This window comes from Monodelphis domestica, chromosome 4 (assembly GCF_027887165.1).
Source record: "Monodelphis domestica isolate mMonDom1 chromosome 4, mMonDom1.pri, whole genome shotgun sequence".
NCBI lineage: Eukaryota > Metazoa > Chordata > Mammalia > Didelphimorphia > Didelphidae > Monodelphis > Monodelphis domestica.
The window spans coordinates 298,165,677-298,177,894 of NC_077230.1; the positions used below are offsets into that span (position 1 = coordinate 298,165,677).

Below are 12,218 nucleotides of genomic sequence, written 5' to 3' on the forward strand. Positions count from 1 at the left end.
CTCATCTGTAAAATGAATCTGTATGGTAACTTCCAACTTTCTGTGATATTTTCAAAAGATGAGTTACAAAGGTGTGGTGTTACAGAGTTCCAGAAAGATGTTTGTGATGATCACACAACTTTTCAGCACCATGTCCTAATTTTTCCTGACACACAACCCCACACAAACACATAGTATTCCTTTCCCAATCACCTGATTACCTCTCTCAATAGCAAGGGCAAGGAAGCAGGCACAGTGAAAAGAGCAGTGAAGATAAGTCAAAGGACTTGACTTGAATTTGAATCCTAATTCTAGTCTTACCACTAGTCAGTGTTACTCACAATACTTCTCTGTGCCTGTTTCCCCCTCTCTAAATGTGAAGTTTGAGAACTGATGCCAGTTCCTCTTGACCAAAGGCACAGTCTACCCTGGTCACTGCTCCTTCCACTACTTCATTCTACCCAGATGTTCTTTGGTCATGCCTTCATCTCAGGTCTTTTGCTCCTTTCCTTTTCTGATCTCATTTGCTCTCCTACAATCTTAACTATATAGTTAACCAGTTCAATGAGGTACTCTCATTCTCCCTTGAATTGTCTGATTCTTCACTGTTCTTGCTCTGCTAAATCTTAATTCTGGGTCAGCATATAATCTTTCTAGAAGCTGTTTGGAACATTCTTCTCAAGCCCTCTAGTCCAACCCCACCACCCTATTCTCTGAAGAAGACCATGCCTCCCATTTACAGATAAAATCAAGACCATCTATCCAGAGCCCATTACCTCATCCCACATCTTAAAATCACACTATCCTCTAGGCCTCTTTTGTTCTCATCTCAAAGGATGATGTGCCCTATTCTCCTGGCTAAACCTTCACTTTATATCACGATGTTATCCCCATTCTACTTTCTTCAGGAGCTTGTTTCACTGACCATTCCCTCTTATGGTTCCCTTGATGTTACCTGAACAAGACACTCCCTTATCCTGACTCCAGGCATTTTTACTGGCAACTCCTCCTGCTTTGAACTGCTTTTCATCATCTGGATTCCTTAAAGTCTCAGCTAAATTCTCACCTTTTAAGAAACCTTATCCAGTCTTCCTTAATCTCAGCGAGTTCCCTCTAAGACTACCTACAATTTGTCCTTTACAGATCTTGTCTGTAGATATTTTTACATGTGTTTTCCTCCATTAGATTGTGAGTTCCTTGAGAGCAGTCATTGTTTTCTGGTTTTCTTCATATTCTCATGCACCTGGCACACAGTTAGTGCCTAATAAATACTTGTTAACTTGACTACTGATTCCTTCTATCTAGTGTAAGTTCAACTTACTTTTTCCTTGATTCACTTTCCTCTTCTCACTTTGAATATATTTGTCATCTAAGGCTTGGTTCTCTTCTCTTCTTTCTCTATTTCTTTCCTTCTCTATGATATCCATATTTCAATTACCAACTTCTGGTAAGTAGATCTGTTTTCCCTTTCCTTCACAGCCAATCAGTCCCCAAGTCTTATCTATTCTATTTGTCCAATATATCTTATAGCGGTACTTTTTTTCTGCTCAAACCTTATGAATCTAGTTTAAGCCCTCAGGCTTAGATTATTGTACTGGTCTCCTGACTCAAAAAACTTCTGTGCTTTCCAACTGATCAAGTTGTCAAAACCTTTCTAAAACATAGGTCTGACTGTGCCATTGTCCTGTTTTTCAAAAACCTTCAGGAGAATCACTGTTTATTCTATCATAGAATAGAGGATAAAACAAATTTCTTAGATCAGCATTTAAATCTTTGCAATCTGTTTCCAACTTATATTTCCAGCCCTCTTTCACTAATTACATATTTAGACCTAATTTAGTCCAGTTTAAATATGCTGGAACTGAAATCAGGGATGTTGAATAAATTTTCCAAGGTCAAAATACCTTTCCAAGATATTGGGTAACAGAATTGGGTTTAAACCTGGGTCATCTGATTAGCAAAAAGGCTTCTTCTGGTAGGTTGGGAAGCTTTGTTCAAGGTTACACAGATTGAAAAGAAGTATGTAATTTGACAAGTACCTATCTTGCATGGTGTTGAACTATATCCTGAAATCTTAGAAAGATTTAAAAAATTAATCTGATTAACCAAAAATTCATCTAACCACAATATCAGGTTGTTTTTCCATGTATATATTATAAATTCATGAATTTTATTTAATTCAGTTAGTTATAAAATTCAACTATCCAGAAAATTTCATTCCCCAATAATACAGGCTTCTGGAGTGTTATTATTGGACTATACAAATTAAAAACAACCTTAACATACAGTTCATGTTATATTTGCTATAATTAAGTTTGAGTCTTGCTTTTTTTTCATAGAAATACCTCTCAGCAATTCTATTAAACTGGTACCATATCAACAGTTGTAATAGGGTAATGGTACTTCATTCTTAGAATTGTCATTTTTTATAATCTTTGTATCCCCGCAAGGCCTAGTACATTGTAGGTGCTTAATAAAAAGTCTGTTGAATTAATTCAAGTATGATATACACAGGTAGTTCATATTTATTTTAGCCTGAAAAGGGCAGAAATAAAGAACTTATTAAAAGCAATGGATTTTTAAATGGATTTTCATTATGTTATATGTAAAACAAATACATTCTTTACTCAGCATTTAAGTAACCAGAATACTTTCAAGGATGTTAAGTCAAAGACAGGAAGATCAAAATCTGAATAGAAAGAAGACTCTGAAGTCACTCTGAAAGAAACTATAAGAAAAATGCCTCTGAAAAGAAACACCCTGTCTTTTGACTATTGTTTTTTAATACAGTTTGGGGTGTATGGGGTGTTCAGGAAGGGGTGGTATCTCTGGTATGGAGGGCTTGTCGTGCCCTCCTAGGGCAGCTCTCCAGCCTCTGACACCCACCTGACATCCAGATCTCACTTGTGACTCCCAGTAGCTGCTAGCATGCGGCAGCGGCCACACCCCGGAAAACCAATTCGACAAGCCGGCTAAACGTTGTGAGGCTAGCCATCGGGTTGTCGACCCCTGGTCAACCAGGGCTTTGTTCACCCAGCATGTGAAGACTGTTTCGGCGGAACAGGCGGATGAAACCAACAAGGTTCAACGGCTGAGATGGCAACGCAGCAAAGCACTGTGGAGTGCTTAGGGCGTGTTGGAGCACAAAGGACAACACGGCCATCCAATGCAGCTGAGGAAGTCCCCAGGCGTAACAATTTTTCGTGCCACTGGACCCAGGCTTCCAACGCCGAGAGAGTGGGACTGTCTCTGTGCATCAACTTTTCCACTTAGATCTCCTTCACACACAAGTATCTTTGTGCACACTCATCTATCCTAACCCGATCTACCTCTTCAAGACCTGCGGCGATGGGGGAGTGGCGACACAACAGGTGGAGGTGACCACTGGCAGTTGTAGTCACGATCCTGCACGTAGGCAGCCCACGGACCAGTGGTCGCTGGGCTCTGTAGGGCAGCAGAGACATTCGGTAGCATCCTGGGCAACTGAGCAGCCCTCTCTAGGACAGCACTGCTCACCCTAATCAAGGGAGGGGACTAGAAAAGGTGTCCCAAACATTGCCTACCCTACAAACACCCCTTCAGCACACCGCGGCTGGCGGGTCATCCCTTTAAGAGGACGAAATCAAAGAAAAAATACAAAGAAACTCCTACTAGGAGCATGGAACATCAGGAAATTACTTGATAGAGAGAATACCCCAAGACCTGAGAGAAGAACAGCTCTAATCGGTAAAGAACTGGCGCAATATAACATCGACATCGTAGCCTTAGGTGAAACACGCTTACCAGAAGAGGGATCACTCAGCAAACCCACCACTGGATACACCTTCTTCTGGAAAGGTAGAGCCACAAATGAAGACAGAATCCACGGTGTTGGCCTGGCTATGAAGACCAGTTTGCTCAAACAGCTGTCAGATTTGCCTGTGGGCATCAGTGAGAGGCTCATGAAGATCTGTTTGCCTCTCAGCAAAGACTGGTATGCCACAATCATCAGCTCATATGCCCCAACACTGACAGCACAGAGGAGACCATTGAGCAGTTCTACTCTGTCCTGACTGCCGTCCTACACTCAGTGCCCACAAATGACAAGCTGATACTACTGGGAGACTTCAAAGCCCGCGTTGGCCAGGACCATGAAAGATGGAAAGGAGTGCTCGGCAAATACGGCATGGGCAAAATGAACAAGGGCCTACTGCTACTCAGCAAATGCGCAGAGATCGAACTCACCATCACGAACACTGTGTTCAGAATGGCGAACAAATATAAAACAACGTGGATGCACCCACGATCAAAACAGTGGCATCTCATTGACTACATCATTGTAAGCCGGCGAGACATCCAGGATGTACAGATTACCAGAGCCATGAGAGGAGCTGAATGCTGGACAGACCACTGATTGGTTAGAGCAACTCTTCAAATGTGCATTGTGCCTCTCCATCCAAAACGGCCCAGACAGTTCGCGCATTTTACAACGTGAGTCATCTTAGAGATCCATCTTATTTGCAAACATTCCAGTCCTGCCTGGATGACAAGCTGTGTGTCAAGGGACCACTCACTGGAAGCTCAACAGAGAAATGGAACCAGTTCAGAGACACACTGAAGGAAACATCAAAGGCAGTCCTAGGCCCCAAACAACGCAACCACCAGGACTGGTTCAACGAGAACAACACTGCTATTGAAGACCTATTGAGCAAAAAGAACAAAGCCTTTATGGAGTGGCAAAATAACCCAAACCGTGCTCCTAAAAAGGACAGATTCAAGTCTCTCCAAGCCACGGCACAGTATGAGATCAGGAAGATGCAAGACAGATGGTAGGAAAAAAAGGTAGAAGAAATCCAGTGCTTTGCGGATACGAAAAACTACAAACAATTTTTCAGTGACCTCAAGACTTTCTATGGGCCATTAAAACCCACCACCACTCCCTCGCTATCCTCTGATGGTGACACTCTCATAAAAGATAAAAAAGGCATCAGCAACAGGTGGAAAGAACACTTCAGTCAGCTTCTCAACCGACCCTCTTCAGTAGACCAAAGTGCCCTTGACCAGATCCCCCAAAACCGCTCCATTGAACAACTTGACATCCCTCCTTCAATAGAGGAAGTCCAAAAAGCCATAAAACAAATGAGTGCAAGCAAGGCACCCGGTAAAGACGGGATCCGAACTGAGGTGTACAAGGCCTTAAATGGAAAGGCACTCCTGGCATTCCACATAGTGCTGACCAGCATATGGGAAGAGGAAGACATGCCCCCAGAACTCAGAGATGCCTCCATCGTAGCCCTATACAAGAACAAAGGCTCACAAGCAGCCTGTGACAACTACAGAGGCATCTCACTACTCTCCACTGCCGGAAAGATCCTTGCCTGTGTTATACTCAACAGACTCCTGCCATCTGTTTCAGAGCAGAACCTGCCTGAATCACAATGTGACTTCTGACCAGATTGCCGCACCATCGACATGGTCTTCTGGGTGAGGCAAATGCAGGAAAAATGCCTTGAGCAGAACCTGAGTCTCTACATTGTCTTCATAGACCTGACAAAGGTGTTTGACACAGTGAACAGGGACGCATTGTGGGTGATCCTTATCAAGCTCAGCTGCCCAGCAAAATTTGTCAAACTGATCCAGCTCTTTCATGTCTACATGACAGGGGAAGTCCTATCTGGTGAAGAGACTTCTGATCTCTTCAACATCTCCAATGGCGTGAAACAAGGCTGTGTCCTCGCTCCGGTACTATTCAAGTTATTTTTCACCCAAGTATTACGACATGCTGTGATGGATCTAGACCCGGGTGTCTACATCAAATACCGACTGGATGGCTCACTATTTGACCTTCGCCGCCTGACTGCAAAAACCAAGACAACAGAGAGACTCATCCTGGAAGCTCTCTTCACAGATGACTGTGCTCTCATGGCCCACCAAGAAAATCATCTCCAAACCATTGTGGACAGGTTCTCCACCTCAACAAAACTGTTTGGCCTGACTGTCAGCCTCAGCAAAACAGGTGCTGTTCCAACCTGCACCAGGGAGGCCAACGAACAAGCCGTGCGTTACAATCGACGGCACGCAGCTTTCTAATGTCCACACTTTCAAGTACCTGGGCAGCACCATCGCCAACGACGGGTCCCTAGACCACGAGATTAATGCCAGGATCCAAAAGGCCAGCCAGGCACTCGGGCGGCTGCGCTCCAAAGTCCTCCAACACAGAGGTGTAAGCACTGCGACGAAGCTCAAAGTGTACAAGCTAGTGATCCTCAGCTCGCTCCTGTATGGTTGTGAGACATGGACACTGTACTGGAAGCACATGAAACAGCTGGAGCAATTCCACCAACGCTCTCTCCGGTCAATCATGAGGATCTGATGGCAGGACCGAATCACCAATAAGGAAGTCCTCGACAGAGCCAACTCTACCAGCATCGAAGTAATGGTCCTCAAAACCCAGCTACGATGGTCTGGACATGTCATCCGCATGGACCCACAGCTAATACCAAGACAGGTATTCTATGGTGAATTGTCAGCTGGACTCAGGAAACAAGACCGACCAAAGAAAAGATACAAGGATCAGCTAAAGTCAAACTTGAAGTGGGCTGGCATTACACCAAAGCAACTAGAACTCGCTGCCTTTGACAGAAGCAGCTGATGTACCCACATTAACCATGCCGCCACCACCTTTGAAGATGAGTGATGTTGACATCTTGCCGCTGCACGTGAACACCGACAACATGCCACAACCTCACCTCCCGTAACAACTGGTGTTCCATGCCCCATGTGTCACAAACTTTGCGCCTCAGTCTTTGGACTCCAAAGCCATATGAGGGTACACCGTAGATGAAAACGCACAAAGACAATTGTCATTCTCAGACACAGAGAGACTACTACTATAACTAATATTTTAAATGGATAGAGTCAAAACTATATACATTGAAGTTGAAAGAATAAACATTTGGGAAATCTATTTTTTTTCTTATTTTCAATAGAAAGGAAGCTATATTCCAGAGCTTTCAAAGTAACATCCTAGAAAATTTCCTCAAGGGACGTCATATAATTTTTTACCAACTATGAGTACAAAAATATTTGTTCTCAATTAGAAAATTCAGTTAATTGGAAAATTCTTTCACCAATCGAACAAGGTAAATGAAATGCAATTATGATTGTCAATTAAAAATAGCCGACACATATTTTGCCACATGTTACTTATCTGATATGATATCTGTTATTATTCTATCTATATGTTTTAGTCATTTCATCATAAATACTACCACCAAATAAACTGATATATTGTCACCAAATTGAAAGTAATACCAGGATGTTACCCATAGTCCAAACGAGCAGGCTTTCCAAAGCTATGGGATCTAAGTTGAAGAGTATGGCATTATCTTTGTACCAGACTATACTTTTAAACTCTATATTCAATTAACTAAGGGAAATATTAAAGAATATTTTATTTAAATAATCCAGAATAAGATTAAAGAAATGTACAACTCCGTTTTCTATCTGAGGAAGCAAAAATGATGTCTATTGTTCACACAACTTCTCTCAAAGAATCACAGAATTTTGGAATTATCAGGAACTTCACTGGCCATCTATAAATTCAATCTTAAGTCTCTGAGATAAGACAGCTAGAGGATTGAGCTCTAGGCCTGGAATCAGGAAACCTATGTGATCCAGGACAAGTTACATAACTCTTTTTGCCTCAGTTTCTGATCTGTCAAATGAGTTGGAGAAGGAAATGGCAAACCATTCCAGTGTATTTTCCAAGAAAAACTCAAATGGAATCACAGAGTCAGACACACCTGAAAATGACTGAACAAGAACAAGTCTCAGTGACTTTAATTAGAAAAAAGGAAGTGGGGTACAGTGGAAAGAAATACTCACAGGAAGAAGACATGGGGTCTAGTCCCAGATTAGTCAAATATATTTTTTATTCAATTTAGCATCCTCACATCTTTTTTAGTGTGAAATTTTTATGAAATTTCAGATTTGTGCAAACTCTTCCCTCCAAATAATCAGCTACATAGAAATTTGCATATAATTGGTTTTGGCTCAAATGTTGTGGATCTGAATTTAAGTTTTTCTCATTTCAGTCCGCCCCTTCTATCCACTGTGCTAACTAGCTGCCTACTTACTCAAAGAGTAGCTTACAAGAACCCAAATTTTTAATTAAACAGAACTATAATTTGTTCTTTACAAACTCAAATGCCTCAACAATTTCAGCTCCAGTTAAGACAAAGTTCACATGAAGTATCTACTAATAAGTTAATTCAGTTGACTATACTTTTTATAGTGAGGTTCCTATCATAACCTGTTAATTTATGAAGCAGAAAGTGACTTTTTTGGTCTTAGCCATGATTAAATATCATATATACATATTACTCAATATATCAAAGTAAAAGCTTCACATATGAAATTAACCTCTCGGTTTTTATTTCAGTAACAATAAGTACAAATTTTTTAAAAAATCTTCCTCTGAACAAATACAAATTAACATTATCTATGTTATACTTTATTTTTATTTATTTTGTTTTAAACATTTTCCAAATATAGTTCATTTTGTCGACCAATAGTTTTGCTGGCCCCGTGGGCCCCCAAACAAAGAATAACTCCAGTCGAATACAGAAGCCTCCCAAACTAGCTAAAGGAAGAAGTCCCAGAAAATGTCAAAACAAACCAAAAAACCCTGAGTCATCCCAACAGAATAAGATCAACAATAAAGGACATAAGTCTCTTTGTTGCAGGCTCCAATATCAACTAGCCTACATTTCCCAAGGAATTCTCAGCTCCCACGAGGAGGAATCAACACAAGATCCCAGATCCGTACTGCCTTCCCCCATGCTTAGTACCATGATAAAAATCTTATAAAAACCCAACAGACTTTCTTTACTAGTTTGGGAAAGAGTATTCCATTTCTCTGGGGCCTCATTAAGGAGCACAATTTCACCAGGGAACACAGAAGTTCTTATCTATTTCCATCAGTCTCTCCAATTGCTCTTCATTTTTTTGTATTTCTATCATTCTCTCCAATTGCTCATTTTTTTGCCTAACTCTCTTCAATAAAACTAGCTTGTTCTACTGTCTTTGTATAAGCCCCTGTGCTCCTTGCTCGACCCTTTTGATATTTCAAACTTTCTTAAATTTGGGTTAGGTTACATAGCAAGCTTTAGAACTTCTGAGAAGGACCAAAGCAATGGTCAGAATTATTGGGATATTATCTACTAAAACTCCCACATAAAATACATCCACTTTTTCCTTTTAAATCCTATTATTCTGTCTTAAAATTAATACTAAGTATTTGTTCCAACGCAGAAAAGCAGTAAATGTTAGGCAGCTAAGAAGTATCTGAAGCCACATTTGAACACCATGACCTCTCATCTCGAGGTCAGATCCAGAAAGTCACCTAGCTGCCCCTATAATCACTTTTCTTCCCAAGGAAAACAAAGTTCAAGTCAAAGTAAACAGTGAGACTAATATAAGTTTATTCCAACTGAAAGTAAAGCCTAATGATAACATGGTAGATGCATAAGGTCAAATCTGAGTTAGTACTTATATAGTATCTTCACACATTAGCATGACCTACTATTGTCAATGATAGTATAATCTCATGGCAGAGATGAACTATACCATTATATTGCTTGCTACACTTTAACATGAAATATGTCAATATAAAATTTAACATTTGTGTAGTAGCTAAAAGTGACATTATTTCAATTACCTCATTCTCTTTGACAAGTACATATAAGTTGGTTTTCCCCAAAACTTCCATTAAAAAAAAATAGTAACTTTAGAGGAGCTATAGATAACCATTCAAAATTATCAACAATTAAATATGAACATACCAATTTTTAAAAGTTAAATAACACTACCTTTGTGCAACACAAATAATTTATTTGAAAACAAAACCCAATGGGGTAACTAAACCCAATTCTAGCAAAAATGAGAGTAGAAATAAAAAAGTTTAAAAGTTCAAATCAAATACACAAGCATAGGCCACTATATCTTTCATTAAGCTTCATATGTTATTATAAATGGAGAGTTAACTAACTTATGTTATACAAATGCTTTAGCTGCAGGAAAAAAACTTAATAAACTGAAATAGTGTTGAAAGTATACTTTCAAAATGTTAACCAAAATGAGAATTTTTCCAGTAAACATCAGATGCTTTTAGCAAGCAAAACCAAAGTTTTTCAAACCTTATCTGTGGTCTCAAAAGAATTATTGCTTAAAAAATTGCTATATTTAAAAAGTCTTGGGCAATGGCATTTTAAAATGTAAAATTTACTGCAATTATAAAAAGAATATGAAATAGCTGATCTTATACTTGTATTTATCTTTCAAGATAAGTTACAATTTTCAAGTTTACCTCATTCTCTATCAACAAAATGTGGGGGAAAAAAAAAACCACGATAATTTTCTAAACTTTTAAAAAATTGAACAAGAAACTTACAGTTTCACAAGTAAGACATCTGGTTTCATTAGTTAATGTTCCCTGAAAGATCTCATGAACCCAAGTTGGGTCTGGTGTGCTGTTGTTATTTTCACTGTCAATATTGCCATTAGGTAGACGACCATTCTGCTTTTCCTGCTTTCTCTCTTCTTGTAAAATATCAGCAATTGTATTTAGTAGGTAATTCAAAAACTCATGTGCATCTTGCTGCATGTAGTTGTCAAAAAGTTCTACAACATGAAGACAAAATAATATTTAGTTATTAACAAAGGGACGGTAGCTTCATATAAATATGCAATGTCAGTGAAACAAAATTTTGAGTATTCATCAGAACAGTTTATCTGGTCAGGCATGAGCAATAGCTATTTGTATATTAAAATAATTCTTGAGTTCTTGAAAAGAGGAATGCCTATCCAAAAAACAGAAAGGGGAGGTGAATAAGTCTTTTGATAACGGAGATAGTCTGCTTGAGACAAAAAAATAATAGATGCTTAAAATATTTCTTCCTCAACTTGTTTTGTCTATGATAGAAATTTTCATTTAAAAAAATCCCTTTTTTTTTAATGGAAATTAAACTATTATCCAGACAATACACTTTACAATCCACAGCAGTCTCATGTTATTTACAAATTCATAAATAATGCAGTCACCTTATCATAAAGACAATGAATCACAGGAATTGTTAGAAACAAGATTAATCATCTAAATTCTTCTGGAAACTGAGGTACAAAGAGGTACAAACTGATTAAAAGTCACAAAACTGAGATCAATGAACAAGGAACAAAAGCTATATCTGATTAAACATTTCTTTGCTTATTAAAGCAAGCTTGATATAATAGAAGATGAACTGGCATAGGAATAGAAAACTTGGGTTTTAATCAAGCCATTCTCCAATTGATAAATGGGCAAGGGACATGAACAGGTAGTTTTCAGCCAAAGAAATCAAAACTATTAATAAGCACATGAAAAAGTGTTCTAAATCTCTTATAATCAGAGAGATGCAAATCAAAACAACTCTGAGGTACCACCTCACACCTAGCAGATTGGCTAACATGACAGCTATGCAAAGTAATGAATGCTGGAGGGGATGTGGCAAAGTAGGGACATTAATGCATTGCTGGTGGAGTTGTGAATTGATCCAACCATTCTAGAGGGCAATTTGGAACTATGCCCAAAGGGCAATAAAAGACTGTCCTTTGATACAGCCAAAGCACCGCTGGGCTTGTACCCCAAAGAGATAATAAGGAAAAAGACATGTACAAGAATATTCATAGCTGTGCTCTTTGTGGTGGCCAAAAATTGGAAAATGAGGGGATGCCCTTCAAATTGGGGAATGGCTGAAGAAATTGTGGTATATGTTGGTGATTGAATACTATTGTGCTAAAAGGAATAATAAAGTGGAGGAATTCCATGGAGACTGGAACAACCTCCAGGAAGTGATGCAGAGCGAAAGGAGCAGAACCAGGAAAACATTGTACACAGAGACTGAAACACTGTGGTATAATCGAATTTAATGGACTTCTCCATTAGTGTCAATACAATGTCCCTGAACATTCTGCAGGGATCTAGGAGAAAAAACACTATCCACAAGCCAAGGACAAATTGTGGGAGTAAAAACACTAAAGAAAAGCAACTGTTTGACTACAGGGGTTGAGGGGATATGATTGAGGAGAGACTCTAAATGAACACCCTAATACAAATACCAACAACATGGAAATGGGTTCGAATCAAGGACAGATGTGATACCCAGTGGAATCACGCCATCGGCTATGGGAGGGGTTGGGGGGGGGGGGGGGGGAGGAGAAAA

At 39.4% G+C, this 12,218-nt stretch overlaps 1 protein-coding gene across 3 annotated transcripts in view; it reads right to left on the reverse strand.

Annotated features, from left to right (window-relative positions):
* Positions 1-12,218, reverse strand: part of USP12 (ubiquitin specific peptidase 12) — a 134,334-nt gene that overhangs the window by 26,762 nt on the left and 95,354 nt on the right. For all 3 annotated transcript variants that reach the window (XM_056794703.1, XM_007495253.3, XM_056794704.1), the window contains one exon: positions 10,412-10,641. In XM_056794703.1, coding sequence (XP_056650681.1) covers positions 10,412-10,624 — 213 coding nt within the window. In that variant the 5' untranslated portion in view covers positions 10,625-10,641. The remainder of the gene's footprint in view (positions 1-10,411; positions 10,642-12,218) is intronic.